This window comes from Poeciliopsis prolifica, unplaced genomic scaffold, assembly GCF_027474105.1.
Source record: "Poeciliopsis prolifica strain line A6 unplaced genomic scaffold, Auburn_PproV2 SCAFFOLD022, whole genome shotgun sequence".
In the NCBI taxonomy this organism is placed as follows: Eukaryota; Metazoa; Chordata; class Actinopteri; order Cyprinodontiformes; family Poeciliidae; genus Poeciliopsis; species Poeciliopsis prolifica.
Window position 1 is genome coordinate 6,938,192 of NW_026562397.1, and position 22,252 is coordinate 6,960,443.

The 22,252-nt window shown below is 40.9% G+C and overlaps 1 protein-coding gene across 1 annotated transcript; it reads left to right on the top strand.

The window, feature by feature from the left end:
- Positions 1-7,162: 7,162 nt before the first annotated feature.
- Positions 7,163-21,559, top strand: igsf10 (immunoglobulin superfamily, member 10). Its single transcript, XM_055045643.1, has 10 exons — positions 7,163-7,235; positions 7,653-7,942; positions 9,089-9,218; positions 9,727-10,117; positions 11,539-12,291; positions 12,400-13,998; positions 14,295-15,740; positions 16,563-17,466; positions 17,859-18,225; positions 18,309-21,559. Exons 2-10 carry the CDS (start codon positions 7,722-7,724, stop codon positions 19,857-19,859), a joined length of 7,362 nt encoding a protein of 2,453 aa, XP_054901618.1. The 5' UTR covers positions 7,163-7,235; positions 7,653-7,721; the 3' UTR covers positions 19,860-21,559.
- The last annotated feature ends 693 nt before the right edge of the window (positions 21,560-22,252 follow it).

The following is a 22,252-nucleotide window of genomic DNA, read 5'->3' on the forward strand; positions in this document are numbered from 1 at the left end:
AGGGAGAAAGCTTGACTGGACCTTCAGGTCCAAGGAGGAATTTTATGTTATAACTTGATATAAACTTAAAAAAAAAAAAGTCAACTTTACACAATAAAGTTTCTATGATGGATTAAAGCTCCATCATAGCATTTCAATCAAGTTGGGGTCTGGACCTTCACTGGAGCATTGCAAGAGTTTGCTGGACTTGTCAATTTCAACAATCGCAAACAGCCAAAACTCCAACTTTCACCAGAGAATCAAATCAGTGAATTTGATGTCCTAAACATCAAAACTGCTACTTTCCCTCCAAATTTTAGTTTTTAATTTAGATTTTTCACTATTTATTTAATAATTTCTGACAGTGTGGAATATTTTATATTTTTTTACATTTTATACTGGAGGTTAAACCAAAATAATTTTTAAACTTGGTGTATTTATTAATTCCTCATATATACAATATTAAATAATCCACCATTTTTTTATATATGATGACATTTGGTAACATATTTCTGAAGATGTTGTCAAGGACCTGCTCATTTTTGAATGGACATGTCCCTGACATGTAAATAATGCCATCTCATAAAATTTATTAATTGGAGGCAAATTATCCCATGTGACCCAAATAAGCAGCCAGAGCCTTGCAAGTTGTTTACAACTAATACATCAAAAACATAAAATACATGAAATAAAATTCTGCATTCTGCTGTATGTAGAAATGCCCGGTGAATAGAGGCGTTATTGAGGCATTGCCACTGAAACGAACTTAAATGAATTCAGTTAATAAAACTACTGAACGCACCAGCATATGATGTTTGAACTATGCTTCACAAACACTGACATGATGCTGTTTCTTCTTATTTTTGAAAAAAAAAATGCACCCAGTATTTTGACTAAAATAATGACAATATTACATTTGTAAAACAGCGACGCAAATAAATTTAAATAATACAAACTTATTTCATTCCTCCTCCCCCCAAAGATGTTAAAGGAAGAATTCAGGATTAGAGGAAAAGTTCTCAATTTATTTGGCATTGCAACATATTTAAATTATGTCTGTGCTCCTTCACAGGCATGACAGACTGACGATAACAGGTATTCCCTGCTAAATGTATTTTCACAGCTGTTTTACCTTCTTACCAAACCACCATTGCTCATTTCAATGTCAAGAAGCCTGGACCCTTCTTAATTTGTGCATGTACTATGAAGCAACTGTCTGGAGAAGTCAAGAGCAAAAGAAAAGAAGGACAAAAGAAAAAAAAAAAAACTTTGCTGAAGTTGAGTTCAGAATCAGGCTCACTTTAGCCCAGGCAGAACTGAACATGGAGTGTAAATGAGCTGAGAAGAAATGAATGTCTTTTGGCAACGTTTTCCGAGCACGTCTAAACTGTATCCTCACTCACGAGGCAAAACCATCTGGTTGCAGTTTGTCTTTGTTTTGGAGACAAAAGATATTCAATACTTGTACTGAAACACGTTTCCCACATCACGATCATTTTAGTGAGGAGAACAGAGATCTACCGTGAAAGTCATCACGCAGCATGCTAAAAATATCCAATATTCTGTCATCAGCAGTATGGGATGATTATAATAGCATTAAAACTGTGGTATTTCACTGACGAATGAGGATGATGAAGTGTGACCTCAGAACAGAAACTGTTTTGACCATCGCTTTAAAGCACAATCTTAAGTTACAGTTTTCACTTTTCACTATGTTCCTACTGTTTAGTGGAGAAAATGCTTGTTGTTCAGGTTTAAGGGTAAAGAAATGAAGGGGGTATGAGGTAACATCAAAGTCCTGTAACATCTTTAAACTCTGCGTAGTTTTTGACATATGCCAGGTCTAAACGGGGCACGTTTATTGGGAACAAAGATGGGGGAATTCCTGCTTTAGAGCAGGATGCATTTCCTTTGCTCTGTCAGAATTTATTTTTGTCATGTTTAACGATCGTCGTCTGCAAGCGGCGATTCTCTACAAGCGTTCCTAACTGGTGGGATCACTTTTTTAGCTGAATCGATCACAAAGTAGCTCAAGCTGTCGGTATCGTTTTCAAGGCTCTGCGGTGCACAGTGACTATTAGATGCAGTTAGCAACTTTACATTTAATAACAATGCCACGTAGTGCACATGGAGAATGACAGAAATCTGTGGATCTTATCGGAATTTTCTAACAAGTCCAATAAAACCCGTCAGAGCCATCCTTAGTTGAGGATTGAATTTGCACTCTATGGAATCAAATGTGTGAAAATGCATTTCCGTAGATTCATTTCCCCATGATATTATGCCAAATTACATTTAAGGAAAAAGCAGATCCACAATTGTGGGGCAGGGATTTTAACAACAGAGAGCTTAACTGGTAATGACCGACAACGTCGATGCCAACGGTAAGTTTTTATAGAAGCACTTAGGTTTTATGCATCTGGAAGTTTAAAATAGAATAATACAACAGAAGCATCCTATGGAGACGTCTTATGCACATGAAATAAACAAAGTTTAACGGTACTGATTGCAACCATCAGTAACTTTGACAGTTCAGGTTGGAGCATCAAACTGAGCCGTTGCAGTTCCCCAAGTGGTTGTGTGCACTCTCACTGTGAACTCAGGTTCCTCTGGCTGCAACTTTCTGGATTCAAGGGAGAAAGTTGCAGCCAGTGCTCTTATTCAAACACAACTGATTAAGTGGCCCTCACCCAGAATGATCCTCTTTATAAGAGTGGGTGATTTGGCAATTTGCTGATTTGTAGCTTGCAGTACAGGTGTGTGTTGCGCAAAGCAGACGCAGACTCTGCAGTGCTCATGAAGGACGCTGACTCAAAAAGTCGCTCTCACACAAGAGGCAGCTGTTAACGGGGAGCTACAATTTCATCGGATTGTCATTTCAATATAGAGAGGTGCTTCTTTTTTTGTTCATCAACACTGATGGCAATCCAGAAGTCAGAGTGTTTGCCCAAGTAAAATCACAGGATAATTATCACTTCAGGACAGAAAAATGACAAATAGGTGCTTCCTGTTTACCTTTCAGCACATCACACAGAAATACATTTTACCTGTCAAACCTGATCTATCAGCTCAGTTCTGTGCTGAGCCACACTTTACAGAAAAAACTTTCTCTATTTGCCCTCAGGCATCTTTGCCTGAACATTTACATTTTTTCTCTCCTCAGATTTTAAATAGTGACTCAAACCTCAAAGGCTCCAGTCATTTTATGACGACCAAGATTCTCACTTGAAACTGATGCTGTTTTGGCAAGCAACATTGTTTATGGCTTAGGAGAGTTTTGGACTTTAATATATGCAAGCGGGATGGAAACCTGGAGAACTGCCAAGGACTTTCTGAATGGCTCTATTCCTGCTGGTCTCCTTGGACATGATCAAGAAGTAGGTGTGAGGAGCTGTAGCCAGTGGTGTCTCAAAATTCCTCAGCTCCTATCAGCCAGCTGCAATTTTTGACAGCTAACGAATTCCAGGAAATTCACTAAAATTTTGAGCAACGACATAAAAACACTTCCTGATAAAATGTGCATGGAAACGCAACTCTTCTGATGAAGTACACGGTTTTACTCATCTATGAGTGTGTGTGTGTAGGTGGGGTCGGGGGGAAGTGAGGGGGGTGTAAATATTGTACCCTTTGTGTATTTGTCATTTCAAATACATTGACATCTGATGGGTATTTATGCAGGAGGCAGATGATTCGAATGGATTTTTGAGGATAAAGCAAGGGGACCCCGAGTCAGGAGGAAACAAAAATAAACTTAATCATTTTGTTTTCCCACTTTGTTCAATTGAGGGTGCAAATGTTGCATATTAAGAGGTTAAATCCCTCAGTAGGATGCCAGTTTGTTAGGTCTCCAAGCAACTGTTTCCACACAGCGTTTCTCCTGACTTCCTCCTGCTCAGCGTATAAATCTTCACTTTTATGAGCTCCATCTCCAGCTGGAGACTGCTATACCTGTTTTTTGTTTTTTTTCCCCCTTGAGTTAACAGGGTGCCATATGCATTGTTGCTCAAGCTCGACATTTCAAACATAATATTCTTTGGCAACAGTCAGCTGCGTTCTCAAATGCCTCGTGCTTTCTTTCCACCTGCAATGCTCTGTGCATATTTCTTGATTATGGAAATGAGCATAAAACATACAGTTTCAAGCCTCAACATAATTGCAAAGAAAAAATTATGCAGACAATAATCCATGGCTTTTTAGGACTAAACCAACGAGATAAACAGCACCAAGCATTTTCAAAATGAAAAAACAAAAGAAGAAGAAGAAGATGGAAGACATCTGTTTAAAAAGAAAACAGGGATATTTTGAATACTGTAGCTTAAAGTCATAGTGCAAATCATCTGGAGCGCATTAACGTCAAAACGAAAACAGCAATATTTGCCAGAAAACCAGTTGGATAGAAGTTGAATTTTCTGATCAGCAGAATCGCGTACAAACAAACGGTGCATAAACACGCTGGCGCTTGAAACCTGGACGGAGCTATCCTTGCGCCTCCATGTTCTCTCCTCAACCCCATAATCCTCTTATCACTGCAATTTTCCATCTAAGGAGGCTTAGCGCTGCTGTACTGATGACTTGGATCAAGACATAATTAGCTGTACAACGTGTCGGGCTTAAAGGGGATTCTGCTCTGTTAGCAGATCGAACCTATTTCGAACCTATTTACGAAAGAAATCTGGCACAATTGAATTAACTCCCGCTACATTTGTTGCGAAAGGTCAGCGCAGTGGCTCCGGTCGGCACAGATATCAGAAAGTGAAGCAAGTGTAGCCATTTTCTTTCCAGTCACTTGTTAGATCGCCTGCGTTGCTTTTGCCAAGATGCCTCGCTCTTGGATTCCTGTGGTGAGCTTCATGTAGTTTTCAAAGATTTGTCTTTTGACCCCACCGGTATGTTTGCCTTTCCTTCCGTCACAAATTCTAACAAGCTGAAGAATTTCGCACAGCGTTGACAGAGCTGGCGAAGAGAAGAAAGCGGAGTCGTCGTCAACATGTGCTGGTGTGGTATCCAGATGTGCAAGTAAACATCAGATGTTCACGCTTTTTCGGTCAGCACATGCGCCGGATTCGACGATGCGGGTCCCGAGGTGCCAGCAGCTTACGTAGACTATCATCATGTGACTGAAAAAGTTATAGAATCGAGGTTAAAAGCGTCTAAAAAAAATAATAATTACCAAAGGGGGTCAGTGAATCAGCTGAATATTCTAAATATGAAGATAGTATTTTGTGGCCTCTATTTGTTATGAATGGATTTCTCCTCAATTTGAGAAAAAAACTAAACAAAACTAAACAAATAAAACTAAAAAAAAAAAAAAAAAAAAAGGTGGGTTAGAAATCTGACCAGAAAATTGGGCAAATCTTAACAATTGGTGGACATTGGTATTATTTTGGTTGCACTATTATATTGATATTATTTTGGTTTTCTTGCTCTGATTTTCTGTACATTTATGTTAACTTTTTGTTTTTGTTTTTGTTTTTTTTTTATCTACTCCTAACTTCCTCATCTCCAACAACGCCAAAATCTAAATTCTCATCATTTTCAAAACTGCCCTTAGATCCATCAGCACCTGCTTTTCAGGGTGTTTAACATCCTCCAGGGTTATCCTGCAAGTTTCTGACACGTTGAGGCTGACACTTTGTTCCCAGATCACCCTCCGAAGCAGCATTTGTCCTCTGAAAACCTCCTTGAATCTCTGGGCCTCAGATTGAGAGCGTTGGATACTTTGCTGGTTCTTACGAGCTTCAGGCTTGCCTTTGGAGTAGTTCTGTACGTTTCTGTGTTGCCCTTCAGAGTCCGTACTCTAATTTTCCCTCCTAGCATCGTCACTGAACCGTCACCACTTTGGGCCGGTTCTCTCAAAACTTTCTTGTCTGCCCTTTTAATGTCCAGGTTATGTTTGTCACAGTCTCTAACTCAGTCAGCTCTACTTGCACAATTTTGGGTTGTTTTATTGGAAGATTTTTTTTTTCGACTCCTAATGGAAGCCTGGCAGCTGCACTTAGAAGATTTGTCTGTCATGATCTGTTGGACATTTCCTTTTTTTCTTTACTTTGGCTCCAGATTTTTAAGGTTCTTTTGATTTATTTTTGTAAATTCTTGTCTCCCTGCCTGCAGTTAAGTCCTCACCCACAGCTGAAACCCTAACAGTGTGAGAGAAACAAAGACCTTGTTCAGACGGCATGCAAGACTTGGAAGAAAAGAACTGTATGCATGAAGGCATTTTCAAGCTTTCACGACAACAATGAAAAAAATGAATAATAGCAACAGTAGTTAGAAACTCACGCTCATGTTTGTCAGTTCAAAGCAGTGAAAAGTGTCCTGCCCGGTATTGTTAAATCATCCTTCACATTCTTCCTTCGCTCCATGCCAGGTTAATCATTTACATGCGTACCTGGCTTTCTTTTTACAAGACAGACTTTGTGGCTGTCTTCATTAGCCTTCAGTTACAGGAACATGCAGAACTTCATGTCTGCGTGTGCAATGGAGAAACGAGGATTAAAACGTTGTGCAAAGGATTTCACATAAAACCATCAAAGCAAACTGATCACAAGGATTGTGTGTGTTGGCCTTTTTTTTGATGGTTTGTTAGACTTAGACATATTTTATGGTCATTGCACAAAGAAGCCTAAGTGAAATTGGCAATGAAATGTCATCGCTTGGCCACCGGAGCACATGCAAAAACACAAGTTAATTACGTAATGAACAAATAATAATGTTTTATGATGTTATACTTGGATATTAGACTGAATCATGAACTGTTTGCTGTAAGAAAAAGGTGGGATTGTTTCATGTCAACACAGGCTTTGAACTCATATGATAAAATCTGAATAACTCTGCTTCAGTTTAGAAGAGATTTTGCACCTGGTTCTAAAACTTAATCACACGAAGAAGATCCTAACGTCTTGGCATCGGTTCATAATTGCTTCATTCTCTGCAGTTCCTCGAGTTATTGAATAATTCATTGGGGGGTTTTTTAACAGGTCTGTCGGATGGAGAGTTTTTTTTTTGTGCAACCCGACTCCCTCAGTGTTTCATAGCTGGAGTTGCTCTAGGACTCCATTACAGCAGATTGCTGGGGGTGGAGGAGAGCGGAGTGTGCGCTCAGCTGCAGACGCTGAACACAGAAATGACCAGATTTGTTCTCCCCACGCAGCAGACTGGAGAAATGCTCCAGCTCGATGTGGACCTTTAATAGCTTCATGAGGAACTCTCCAACTTCACATGTGCAGAGTCTGTTTCATCAGCTGCTTTTGACTGAGGTGAGGTTTTTGCATGCCTTCTTTTGAAAAACTTACAAGTTGTGTGTGTTGATCTTCTCTTTAAAAAGTGCATGTATTATTTAGTAATATTCATTATTGTTCTTTAGTAGGCAATTCATCCACTTATGATGAATTCACACAAAACATATTATGATGAGCTGAACATGTGGCACAACATATCCGCTAATACTTTATTAAAGAAAAGTCATTATACAAAAGGTAAACGTGCCAATATGTGTGTGTTTATTATTCCCTTTTAGTTTCTTCTTCACATTTTGGCTGTAATATTTTAAGCCAAGAGCTTTAAATCATGCTCAACCATGTTGATGTGCTTTAACCTCAATAAATAAATACAAAATCATTCTCTCCAGAGGATTTGCCTGAATTTGCCTAACCTCTCTCTCTCTCTCTTTTCAGGTGGATTTCCTGACCTGATTAATGGATCAGGTCAAAGTGTCGCATCCTCCTTACTGAAGCCCCGTCCACATGACTGCCCGCTGCACCATGAGCGCGTGTGACCGCAGTGCTTTCTGCCTCCGGAGGCGCTTGCTGGGGGCTCTGTTATTGTTGGCTGCCGTGCAGCCGTCATGCGCCGACTGCCCCAAATCGTGTGTGTGTCACATTCCCACTGAAGTGCACTGCACCTTCAGGTATCTGACCGCAGTGCCTGACCACTTCCCACCAGTTGTGGAAAAAATTAACCTTGGGTATGTGTGTTTTTTTATTATTATTATTATTATTATTATTATTATTTTTGTTCCCAACTTTCAGCAGGTTGTACAGCTGCTTGCAATCAGAAAGAAATGACTCCAATTTAAACATTTACATTGCAAAAAGGAACTACTGTTAGCTGCTGCATGGAACTGAAATAAGAGTTGTCCTGCAATATTTTACATAACTACTGACATGATGTTTCTAATTATTTGATAAATTGATTTTAAGATGTGAAATAAATTGAAAACAACCAACACTACTCCATGGCTACTATGATGGCGACAAATGTGTTGGATAGTAAGAATTATTACTGACCCACAAGTTCAATAAAAAGAAAAAAAGTCTATGTTTTGTACGTGACTGGGTGGTGTTCTATTTTTAGGACCGCCATTACCTTTCTTTCTTCTTTTTTTTTTTTTGGCAAAGGAAAACATGTATATAGAAGCCATGCTCTGTCCTCAAAATCTATCATCCTGCAGCTTTTAAATGCAACACCTCTCCAGTTCATTTGAATGAAATAAACTGTTTGTTATCAGGTTTCTGGAAAACTAATCGAATCCTGGTGGGGGAATTCAACTGTGTGACTTGGCAGACATGCATCTAAAACGTGGCAGGACTGTATCTCTGGAAGACCGGAAGCCTGATCTAGAGAAGGCAAAAACTCATCAAAGTGCACTAGCTTTGAAACTGATGCAAATTTTCTGTTTTGGTTTGGGAAAAGGACGCTAATCCCCATCTACGGTGCTCGCCTACAAAATGTCTTCAGTTTGTGAACAATTCTTTCTACAACTCGGCCAGGTTTCGCGTCTTCCCGTTGTTCGCTATTGTGTCTGAATGATATTTCACTTAGGAACTGTGCTGTGCTTCACCATGGCGAGCCTGGCATCGTTGCTGTGTTTAGCAACAGCAACGAAATAGTCGATACACGTTCCAAAAAAAAAAATAATTCCGACAGAGGTGTGAAAAAACTGACCGCACCCTCAGGTCGGTGTGGTCCTGAAGTGCCTTATGTGTATGTTGTGCTTCGTTGGGATGTGTTTTGTTGGCACTCTTGCTCATTTACACATGTAGCAGATATGCAACCACCCGGGCATTACACTAATCTTTAACAACTAAAGCTGATGTTTCTTTGCTGTCAGGTACAATGGTCTAACTTTCTTGAGAGAAAGCGATTTCTCGAGGCTGGAAAAGTTGCAACTGCTGATGCTGCACAGCAACTCTATTCACGGCATGGACGACAACCCCTTCAGAGATCTCAGGTCTCTACAGGTAAAATAACGTGTGTTTTTACAGATCACAATCATAAAATGCTCTTTAAGTTCAAAATACCATTGCCTCGTGACAAGCCAGTGTAAATTACATTGCGTTGTTTACATCAGTGAGATAAATAAGAGAGCATATCATCCACACATTTTCACAGTTCACAGTTTCTTTGTGATTAGAAGCAAGAGAATGTGTTTACATGAGGTATATATTTTTTCAAAGACTTATTTTCATGTAATACATTAAATAAAGGGATTAAAATAGTGTAATATAGTATTTAGTTCCTTTTGGACAACAAACTTTGACAACAGGATGACTTTTCCAACCAAACAATTGATTTCTGCTTTTTTTTTTAATTGTTGTTATTGTTTCATGCAAATCGAATCCACTAGCAAACTGGATTCGATTTGCATGACAGTTTTCAGACTAGATCGGATGACGAACAATGGCATTTCTGGGACGGCCATGCTCATATGTTGAAATCACACGGATGAATCGTTTCTGTTTGTTGCAGGTCCTGAAGATGTCACATAATAAAATCAAGGAACTACGCAAAGAGACATTTAAAGGCCTGAACAGTCTGCTGAGGCTCCACATAGACCACAACCAGATAGACTTCATCAACCCAGAGGCTTTCTATGGCCTGACAAACTTGCAGCTGGTCCAGCTGGAGGGCAACCAACTCCAGCAGCTCCACGCAGACACATTCATCACACTGAGACACAGCCAGGTTTTCAAAGTGTCCTCACTAAAAACCATCCACTTGTCAGACAATCTTCTTAGCACTCTGCCCGCTGATATTTTCCTAGGCTGCAGTGAGTTGGAGAACCTCTTCCTCCACGGCAACCCGTGGAGATGTGATTGTCAGATGAAGTGGTTCTCAGAGTGGATACAAAGGAACTCTGGTGAGTATTTGGCTGTAAAAGCCTGGAGCTTTGCAAGCCACTTTTTGTGAACTTAGCCAGCATGTGGCCTTAAGGGCGTGTACACTTTTTCTTTTCAGTGGTGTTTGGGCTTGTACCTCAGAAGAGTTGCATTCATTTCCATGTCACGATCCTGGGAATTTGTTAAAATAAATAAATAAAAAAAAGCTCTCGGCAGCCCTGAGAATAGAAAAGTGAAATGCAGTTATGTTGTATTTGAAATGATGAAACCGTGACCCGATACCGCACACTCCACTAAATAAAGTATATTTGTATAAAGTCTGTAGCTCTAACTTCAGTTTATGAACTGGAAATTTAGAAGGGGGATTTATCTAGAGGTCAAATATTTTTTGAGAGCGCTAGCTTCTCACTCACACTTTACACTCTGGTTTTACTTGGCTAGGACAAGCAAAAACCAGCCACAGCTGAGGCTAATTGTCATGAAATAGAACAGAAACAGACAGGAAGAACAAGTTTTAAGTGATGAAAAACATTTTGTAGAAATAGAGAAACAAAAATATCCTGTAAAAGAAAACAAATTTTCACCTGGTGAACGTATGAATAGCAATAGATAGTGTTAGGCTCCAAGAAGACACTGAAGTATCGGATGCTAAGTTTTCTTCCGTATTCATGAGACAAAACACTGTTATTGTCTTAGAAAAGTCAGATTTAAAATAAATGGCTTGCTATAAAAAATAAAATAAAAGCAGTTCAGTCATTTACTTGAAAATGTAGATCTGGTCCACACTTTTAAGATTTTTAGGTTACCTGGCTCTGAACCTTCCCATTGTGTTACTGCTACACTCAAGAGGAGTGCAGCAAATGCCACATTCAGACAAACGGGAAGAAAAATAAAACTCAAAAGCGCACACGGGGTCATGGAGTCTAAATGACCCTGTCTCTTCAGACCGTGGGAGGGGTAAATATTAGGATATCAAGATGGTGTTGTAGTAGTAATGTAACGTTTTATTGATTTCTAATTATATATATATTTTGTTTTTTAAGTCTGCATAAAAATGCATTACACTTTATGCCTGAACAAAACAAGAAACATTTTTAAAGAGAGAAATCTTTTAGAAATATTACTAAATGCAGCAGAATGCTTGTTTCAGGGTACCCAGGTTCAGAAAAAAACAAAACAAAGACAAGAAACACTGAAAAGGCAAATTATATATTTTAGTCAGGATAGAATTGAGCAGTCCTTGTTGTCATTTGGGGACAATAAATGGATTTGCGAAAAGTGAACTCATAACTCATATTTTTGCAGCATGATGACAATCTTTTCTGGGTCACACGTTTTACTTTCAAGTTCTGACTTGGACGGCCTATAATGTGTAAACTGTAAATGTTCTTTTCCTCTGTGTACCCAACTAAAAAGAACATCACTTGATAATTGCTTGCAGGTGTGCTGAAGTGCAAGCGAGACAGGCAAGGCCAGCTGTGTCCTGTTTGTGAAACTCCTGCCCTTCACCATGGTCAACTTGTATTTATCCTCCACCGTGATGTCTTTGTTTGTACCAAACCCTGGATTAAATCCCATCTCAAGCAGAAAAACATAAGCCTGGAGGAAGGGGACTTTATTCCTGTTTACCCCAAGGACTTTATTGCCCCCTTAGGCTCCATACAGATGAACCTCACTGACCAGACTTACCAAGACGCCAGCCTAACGTGTACCGTTCAGACGCCTACTGCTTTTGAAAACCTGACGCAAACCGCAAAAGAGGATGAGGGAAGAGTTGTGACAGGTCTTACCACCGGTATCACTACATATTTGGTGTGTAACGTCGAGCATGAACACGTCCAACAGCTCTGGCAGATCTTGGCCACTTACAGTGACTCTCCTATGAGGCTCGAGAGAAGCGCGATGCTGGCCAGAACACCTGAAATGATTTACAGATACAGTCAGGCGAAACCTGGAGAGGAAGGAATCACAACAAACATAATAGCGGATGTTAAAGCAACTCCTGCGTGGTTAATGCAAGGAGAAGTGAGCCTCCAGCTTGATCGTACTACAACTACCTTTTCTACCTTGCACATTAAGTACCAGTCGATTGTCAGTTCACAGCTTGAAGCCACACCTACAAAAAGAGGTCATTATTCCTGGACCATGATCAAAAGAGACAATCAAACTAAGACTGAGCACATTGTCATCGCAGGTAGTTTCATCTCTTATGTTACCTTCCTTGCAAGATTAGGAATGCCTTACTGTATTCTTGTGATTAAATGTTCTTGCTTCTGTAAAATGTGTCTCTTTATTAACATAGGTGGTGTGGTAATGTTGAGCTGTCATATCCAAGGTGATCCAAAGCCTCTGATGGAGTGGATTTTACCAGATGGAAGTAAAGTCCGGGCTCCTTTTCACAGTGAGGACAGAAGGATCATGATCTCTGCCGATGGGGTGCTAACTCTTCGTGGTGCAGATGCCTCTGACACTGGTCTGTACCGGTGCATTGCCACAAACTACTTGGACGCGGACGTCCTCACGTTTCGGCTGACTGTACTTTCTCCCGACGTGGAGGAGGCTGAGGTTAATGGTCTTCAGCTCTCGAAGTCAATTGATGATGATCTTACGCTTGATTGTAGCTCCACTGGGAGTCCCAGGGGCTCTGTTTCATGGATTCTCCCCGACCACTCAGTGCTCGACAAGTCTCAAGGAAATAGAAAGGTGTATGAGAATGGCACACTTATGATTCAAGGCCTCACAGCCAGGGACCGAGGATTTTATAGGTGCTTGGTTGCTAGTCACCTGGGAATAGACTTACTTGTGTCCCAGGTAACACTATCCGCAGAAAGGTCTGAGGGCATGACGGATCTGAAAAGTGAAGGATCAGGAATGGCGATGGACTCCAAGATGGATTCCAGTTTGGAAGCTCATACAGTCAAAGTCGAAGAGAATGCTATTTCTGCTCCATCAGAAAAAGCGAGTCAGGAATCCAGGACTGTCACTTCAGATCGGCCCTACCCTAGACTGCGACTACAGGTGAGAGGAAGTTCTCGTGGTAGAATGGGACAAAGAAGGAGGGGAGCAGCTCACAACAGACGCATCTGGAGTAGTAGGGTGTTTGCTCAAGCTTCCAGGAAGATTGACCCACAGAAATTTGCTGAATTAATGGAAAAAGCTCACGATGGACCAAAAGTAAAGACGAGCACAGTAAACGAGAGAGTCAAAAATAAAAATCCACACACAGTTTATATTGCTGAGGAGGAAACTGGTTCTGGTGGGGGTTATAAAGAAGAGCATCTCATTGTTGCCCCATGGAAAGTGAAACCAACCACAGAAACTATGGAAACATATAAACCAATAAAGCCCGTATTCACACATATACCAAGTCAGTTTCGGATAACAGAACTTCACCCACTGGAAAGAACCAGTATGCCACCTCTAGATCTGAACCCTGTCACCTTACAGCTTAGCTGGAGAGATGATACACAAGTAACTCACCTGAGCATTTTGGAACAACCAACTGCGGAGATGGAAACATCCACAGGGGCAGCACTCGCACTGACTACAGACCCCAACGTTACTCCGGTAATGGATGATCCAGGCCCGGTGGCGCTCATACTTCACACAGACCCAAAGAGCCAAATGACTTTTACAGCAATTACTACCACAGAAAGAGAGAAAGAGATAATCACCTTCCAGACTACACAAACAATCAAGTCCCCGCAGCTGCCTGCCGGCTCCACCATCATCTCGAAGCAACAGATCAAAATAATTCCACACAAGAGCAACAGAGGAGCAGGTGGCAGGAGGACCCTGCATGGTCGCAGGAGGTTAATTAAACCCAACAGGATCACTGACATGCAGTCTTTTATCAATCGATTTAAACAACCATCTGTCATGAAGGAAGAAAACACCACAGGTAAGGCAGTTCAGCTGTTGTCAGCAGTATTTTTTTTCTTCTTTTTTGCAATATTGACTTTAGGCAGGATTCTGCAGTCTAACAAAGTATGAAAAAGGTTCAATCAAATATATATGTATATACAGTATAATGAATACAAAAAAACGGCTGTGTTTCCAGACTTTCTATCTTGTCCCATCGTCTGAAAATTCTCTTTGCTTTTTTTATCTTTCTTAATAAAAATATGTGTACCAACTCTTTTTTTGAGAAAATGCAATTTCCACAAACTTATCTACAATATTTCAATCTTTCTTCAGATTGTGACTGCAACGACAACAGGAAGACGGGGACGACTAATGCTCTGCCCGTCACTCCGACACTTTCCTCGAATTCATTTTTAAGCAAAAGAGAAAGGCCCACCTCTACACACAAAACTGCAACTTCTGTGACAAACCATCACAATGCAAATACTCCTGTTATCCATGCTCAGTCTGGATCAGAGACCTCCTCTGAGTATATAACATCTGCCGAGGCGCCAGAAATTCATTCAACAATCTGTCCTTTTCCTACCCCAAAAGAAGAACAGCAAATTAGCACCACAAAAAGTACCACAACCAAGTCCAAGGTTATCCATGGAAAGATACCATGGAACAGACTATTCGAAAGCAGTGAAAGGGTAAAACTGCTGGGCAAATTAAAGAAGCCATTCGTCCAACCAAAAACTACAGTTCAGACCACATCTGTTACTACACCCCCTACTGCTGAAACTACCACCATAACAACCCCACGAGGCATCCTTTGGACTCTGTCACCGTCCAGCAAAGAGAGCTCCTTAGATGACGAAGAAGGTTTAACATCTGGAGATTTTGACTTTACCACACTTGGAACTGAGTATCACCCAACTAAAACAAGCGTATTTGACCATTCCGGGTCTTTGAACACAGCTCAAACACCAACAGAAATACAAACTCTTCCTGCTCCACCTACTGTCGATCAACACTCAGTTGACAATCCTGATAGAGTATTCACATCAGGATCTGGAGGTTCTTCAGATCAACTTAGGAGCAACCAGAGTTTTGGTGGAAGAAGAAGACAACAGGGAAGAAGAAAGAAGCCTTTCGGGGGAAGGAGATTCTTCAAGAGACCGACATTTACTAAAGTCATTTCTAAGACAAATGTGGTTTCGACCGGAGAGGTTACAACTAAGAAAAATGCAAATGATGAAACCACACAATCTGTTTCATTATACAGTCCCACTTACACAATTTCAAACCTTCACCATACAACTACATCGATGCCTAGAACCACAAAGCAAGCTTATGTAACTGTTCAGAACAGAGACAGCATTGTCAGACCTCCGATACAGAGAAATAATGGTGACACTTCACACCAGTCACCACACAGGACAATCGAACATATACAAAACAGTAGCAATGCGAAGGGAAAAGCAGAGAAAGGTCTTGCATTTGACACAATGACTACATTTACATCAGTGGAAGATTATGATGTCCCTTCTAAAGATAAAAAAGTCACTCAAAACTCCATCCCTGGTGCTCCTAATCATTTCATGGACAATGAAGCTACCACTGCCAGGACTGTTCCATTAAACCCCACAGCAAAACCCACGAGGAGCAAACCAAGGATAGTTGGAGGAAATGCAGCGAGCTTTACTGTTTTGTCCAGCTCAGACGCCTTCCTCCCATGTCAGGCTGTGGGGAACCCGCCTCCGGTGATAACCTGGAAACACTTCTCCTCATTCACAGGTACTTTCTCAGTTTTATTCATCTGTTGCCGTTAAAAACGAAGATTCACATCTTTAGGGTTTTTTTTGGAAAACATAATTCTAAGTAAAGGCTTTTAAATACGACATGTTTTTATTTCTTGAGACGAAGCCTTAAGCTCAAAATCATTCATTCCTCCTGGGAGATTTAGATTTGATTGACTATTTTGTTTTGACCAGCTTGTTTCTTATGTAGATCTTCTATGAATGAATCCTGTAATTTCAATAAAAGCGCTTCCATTAATTATTGAAAAACATAGATAATTTCTGACATGCAACTGTTAAATTGTAATAAAAATATTTTTAAAAAATGCTAAAATTACATTTTATTTTTTAAATGTCATGTTCCTTCAGTCACATTTGCAACTAGAAATAAAGTTGTAGGATAAATTGATAGAACTTTAAATCTAAATCTGTCAGGAATACAGTTGATGCTGATCTTTCCTGTATCTGCAGGTATTTGTTATGAATTTGATTCATGGCAGGTAACAGAGTAGTTACTAAAGTACTCAAGGGATTGTGCCTTGCACACCTTCCTAATACGTTGCATATTCAGAGAGCTGTTTCACATACTTAGCACATCAGCAAGTCCTGCAGAGACCTTGTTTTAAATGATTTACTTGAGTGAGTTGTGCTAAATGAGGAAAACATCAAAAACATACTGAACACCAGTCCTGGCATTGGATGATTTTTGTTTTTGTAGATCACAATTTTTAAATTTTTGGTCTATTTTTTTATTTTTCTTGACTGGTTTTGAATGGGTTACTGATTTTTTTTAACTTATTTGTTATTTTGTGTGTCTTAGGAAACACTATCTCCATCAGTGAAAAAACGGGCAGGTTTGAAGTGCTGAGCAACGGCACCCTAACCATCCAAAAGGCCAATATTAAGGACCGTGGCCAGTACCTTTGTCTCGCTGAGAACGATCACGGATCAGACAAACTTCTTGTTACCCTCTCAGTGGTAGCCTACCCCTCACGGATCCTTGAGCCAAAAATGAGAGAAATTCAATCTCACACGGGAGACAGAGTGGAAATGAAATGCAAAGCTGAAGGCCGACCGTTACCTATGATTTCTTGGATCTTGGCAAACAGGACCCAAGTTAGGGGTGAAAATATGGAGAGAGGAAGGGTACTGGTATCGTCTGAGGGGACGCTGATTATAGACCACGTGTCTGTTTATGACAGGGGATATTACAAATGCATTGCCAGTAATCCAGCAGGAGCAGACACAGCTACCGTTCGACTGCATGTGGTTGCGGCACCTCCAGGTATCGTTGAGCAAAAACGGCAGCAGCTGAAAGCCAAGTGGAGACAAAACCTGTGGCTCCCTTGCAGCAGCTACGGCACTCCACATCCCAGCATTCACTGGGTCCTCCGTGATGGATCAGTGGTCAGATCTCATCAACATATGAGTGAAAACAGAATATTTGTGCTTGCGAATGGGACCCTTTTTATAAAAGACGTGAATGCAGAAGATGGTGGAAAATATGAATGTATTGCTACCAGCTCCACCGGTTCAGAGCGAAGAGTAGTAACTCTGTCAGTGGAAAAACAAGAGCATCCACCTGAGATAGTGGAGACATCTCAAAACATGACAGAGCTGTCTTTTGGGGATCAATTAAGGCTCAACTGTTCAGCAACAGGGGAACCTAAACCAAAGATCCTCTGGAGGCTTCCATCACAAGCTGTTGTTGACCAGTGGCTCAGGTAATAATAATAAAAAAACCAAAGCAATATAATGCAAAATATAGACATTTCCAGCAAATACATAGATTAAAACTGCATTGCAATTCCTCAAGGAGACACCCACAAGAGCAGTGTTTGTCCTGTAATGACAATTTCAAGCCAAATTAATGCAATTTATTATTCTTTCCAACGAAATGCTAGCACTTGCTTTGTTCTTTCCAAGTATTGTTCAGACAATCCGAATGTTAAAATTTGATTGGTATTTGCTCTTTAGCTACAGCCAGGTAAACATTGAACAATCAGGGACAGGTGTGAGTGAGAAACAATGACCTAAAGCTTGTAAATCACAGTTTTAAGACAGTACAGTGACATGTATTGTCTGTCATATCTTTGAATTATTATGTATTTTTCAGGATGAGCAGCAGAGTTCAGGTCCTGGTTAATGGAACCCTCGTTGTCAATACAGTAAGTGATAAAGATGCTGGAGATTACCTTTGTGTGGCACAAAGTCCAATTGGAGATGCTCTTCGGCTCATGAGGGTCACAGTGTTAATGAAGCCAGCCAAAATAGAGCCTAAGTTCAACAGGAAAAAACAGGTTCATTATGGCAAAGACTTGAGAGTCGACTGCAAAGCCTCAGGAGCACCAAAACCTGAAATCTCTTGGGGCCTACCAGATGGCACCATGGTCAACAGCGCTTTGCAGGCTGATGCTGGCCATGGAGGAGGACGAGCACGTCGCTATACGTTGTTTGAAAATGGAACTCTGTTTTTGAACCAGGTATAACTTTTTTTTTACCAATGGCACGTCTGTGCAAAACACTCACAAACTAATTTTAACATTTTGTTTTGTATTTCTTCTAGGTTAGTACTTCTGAGGAGGGGGATTATACATGCTATGCTGAGAACCAGGTGGGAAAAGATGAGATGCAGGTATATATTACCGTGGTGACGGCTGCCCCTAGAATACGCCCACCAACCCAAACCTACGCCAGAGTGAAGCCTGGAGGAAATATTCGCTTTGACTGTGAAACGTTCGGGGAGCCAAAACCAAAAATTCTATGGAGGCTATCTAACAATGATGTAATAGCGGCGTCAAATGAGCGGTACTTAATTCACGCCAATGGTTCACTGGGTATACGAGATGTGACACTTATTGATGCTGGGGAGTATGTCTGCATGGCTCGCAATCCTGTTGGAGAAAACCGAAGGATTTACAAGTTAGACATTGACGGGGATCCTCCAGTCATCAATGGCTACCAACAGAACAGAACAATTATCAAAGATGTGGCTATAAAACACTCTAGGAAACTTTTAGACTGCAAGGCTGAAGGTGACCCGACACCAACCGTCACTTGGATTATGCCTGACAATATTTTTCTTTCAGCACCATACTTTGGCAGCAGGATTAATGTCCATTATAATGGGACTCTAGAGATTCGGAATGTGCGACCTTCTGATAGTGCGGAATTCATTTGCTTGGCAAGGAATGATGGAGGAGAGGCAGTTATGGTCGTGCAACTGGAGGTTACCAGCGTGCTGCGTCGGCCAATCTTCAAGAACCCCTTTAATGAACGTATTATGTCTCGGATTGGAAAAACTACCATCCTGAATTGCTCAGCCGACGGTCAACCAAGGCCTGAGATCATTTGGACTTTGCCTAATGGAACGCGGATCACAAGTGGATCCCGGCACAGCTCTCGTCTCAGACCAGGTGACGATGGGACTTTAGTCATTTATAGCTCCCGTGAAGAAGATTCTGGAAAGTACCGCTGTGGGGCCCGGAACTTTGTGGGCTACATAGAGAAACTAATCATTTTGAACATTGGACAGAAGCCATACATCTTCACAAGGCCTAAAGGCGTCATACGCAGCATTTCTGGGGAACCCCTGTATCTTCACTGTCTATCTGATGGAAGTCCCCGACCCAGAATCTACTGGACTATTCCTGGTGGTCACACTCTGTCTCAGCCTCAGATATTTGGTCGCTACCATTTGCTAGAGAATGGTACTCTGGTTGTTCATGACACTACTGTCCATGACAAAGGAAACTACATCTGCAGGGCCCACAACAACGCTGGAGAGGCACTCATTACTGTTCCTGTCCTTGTGATTGGTTACCCTCCACAGATCACCATGGGTTCACCTCCTAGACTGACGGCAATAACTGGAACACCTTTAAAGCTCAATTGCGCTGCAACTGGAATCCCAAAACCAGAAATCACCTGGGAACTTCCAGATCATTCAGTTCTTTCAACAGCAGAGCAGGGTCGGCCTATGGGTAGTGAGCTGCTTCACCCACAGGGCACACTTGTCATCCAGAGGCCATCTTCTTCTGACTCTGGACAGTACAAATGCTCAGCCAAAAACTACCTTGGTATAGACTCAAAAGTCATATTTGTTCTTGTACTTTGAGAGGAGGTAGTGAATTTAAGTTTCAACACCAAGAGATCAAGCCACATTTGCAGGGCCGGGCCAAGCCTCCAGTGGGCCCCAAGCGAAATTTGGTTTTGGAGCCCTCTAGTTCTACCAATAATGTGGAATTGCTGCAATCAGCTGTCTGATCATTAGATCATTCACACACCTGCTATAAACTTATTGCATCTCTGGCAGTGCTGTTTACATTATGTATAATGTAAGATACATTTATTGGACAACTGATTCATTGACCAGTTGATTTCTGGGCGCCGATTTCCTTAATTTTGTGAGATCATGATCAGCCGATACTTACATGTGAAGCCCATCTTATCCCATTATTTTATCTTTATCAGCACGGCAGCTCATGTTACCAGCAAAGCGTGTGGTACTTACTGTGGCCACCAGGGGGTCCCAAGAGCAATTTATTTTTTCTTTTTATCCATAAAATAATGATTTCTAAATTATTGTAAAAACAAATCACCTTATAGTGAAATTGTGTGTTTTTGATATTATGATGACATAGAAATTATTATGAAAAAAACAAAAATCAGCTCCACTGAGGGGGCCCTCTAGTGGCTTTGGGGCCCTAAGCAGCTGCTTAGTTTGCTTGTGCCTTGGGCCGGCCCTGCACACCAGTTTCCTGTGTTGTATCATCAGTGGATTTTTTTGAGTCTTTGGCCTTTGGAAGTAATAATTAAATATTTAAAGACTTTTTTTTAAGGACTTTTGTAGAAATTGGGAAATCCTGCCTGCCTGTCATTGCCAGAAGTGGAAACTGAATGTCTGGACTTTCATACGTGCTGCAGATTTAAGTTTACCCAGCCTGTTAAACGTGGGAATTGAAAGAACTATATTTCATTTCGCTGGTCATGAGAATCGCAATCCCCTCCTACTGTGTGGGCCACAGCAGGTAATTGTGTTTATCCCAAAGTGGGATTTCTGCTGAGTGCTGCAGTCATTCCACATTGTTTTAGTGGTTGCAAACTTTAAATAACAGGAGGTAAAGTATGCATTAAAAAGTCTTCTAAAGAATTACACACCTCTTTTAATTATATGAAATCATGTACAAGTCATACACTGGAGATGTATCTGCTGGGGCAGACAGACCGCTTTTTTAAACACAAATGGATTTCTCTGTCAGTGTTTTGTGTCTTTATTTTCAACTATTTCAATTGTTGCAAATTTTATTTACATTACTTATGCCTCTCTCTACACTCAAACCTTGTTTTGAAATCGGGTTTCTCCTTTAACCTTTTGCCTAATCATTTGATTAGCAACTGATATACCCGACTACTCTTCTAACCAACAGGGAATATTTATAATAGGGCTACAATGTACTTTTAAGAGGAGAAAAGTACCTGCAGACAGACTGAGGAAAGGAAGTGAAAAGGTTTTGACAAGACAGACCAGGAAAACCACAATAGAGTGAGACATACTTTTGGTTTGTGGGACGAATTCCATACGTGAAATAAAACGCTGGCTGTGCGAAGCTGGAAACTAATATCTTCAGACGCTGGGAGCTCGCAAGCAGTGGTTTTCAGACACTACTCCTCTGTTAAAGTTACAGGATGCCCTTTTTCTTTAAAGCCTCAACTGAAGTCCCCTGCAGGACACAATGAATGTTTTCTTTTTTTTTTTTGGGCAGAAATCAAGAATGTGGTTCCATATGTTTATAATATTAAAGATTCTTTCTGTCACGCTCGGCTTGTTGAATAGACAAATATCCCACATATATCAACTCTACGAAGGAAAGGCATTTGTGTCTGTAACGGCGAACCTGCTGGAATTTCTCACTGACAGTGTAGAATCCACACTTCTGACTTCCAGCTACCAGGAACAGCGATCTCTTGCACCTCTCTTCAAGGTCGGGGCTGTCAGTCTACAACTGCTAGTCAGGTTTCTTGATCTTTCTGCTGGAACCACAGGGAAATAACAGTTTACATGTCGGCAAAGGCTTGTGGGATACGCATGCGGCGCTCGTCGATTGTTGTGATAAGATGTGCAGTTTAATGAGAGAAAAACTTAATCCCTGCAGCTCCAAAGTGACAACACTGGTGTAAAATACATTAAAATACTGTTAGAAATAAGCATACATTTTTTCTAGAAATAAATTGTATCGCTGACATTTACAACCCTAATGGATCCCAAGTTGTGCTGCAAGTCCTACTGATGGGACTTGGTGAGCAGAAATACCCAAATTAACTGTCTAATGGTCATCGAGAGCCAGAAACAAAGGTTGTGCACTCACATCGGCTCAAAAGGGGAACGCGGTGGAGAAAAGTTTATATGCTCGACGTACGAACTGAAGCAGAGAACCATGGAGGTCCAGTCCAAGGCCAAAACTTGGATGTTTGGGTGATGTTACACCTGGTTTCCTATTCCCCTTTCCA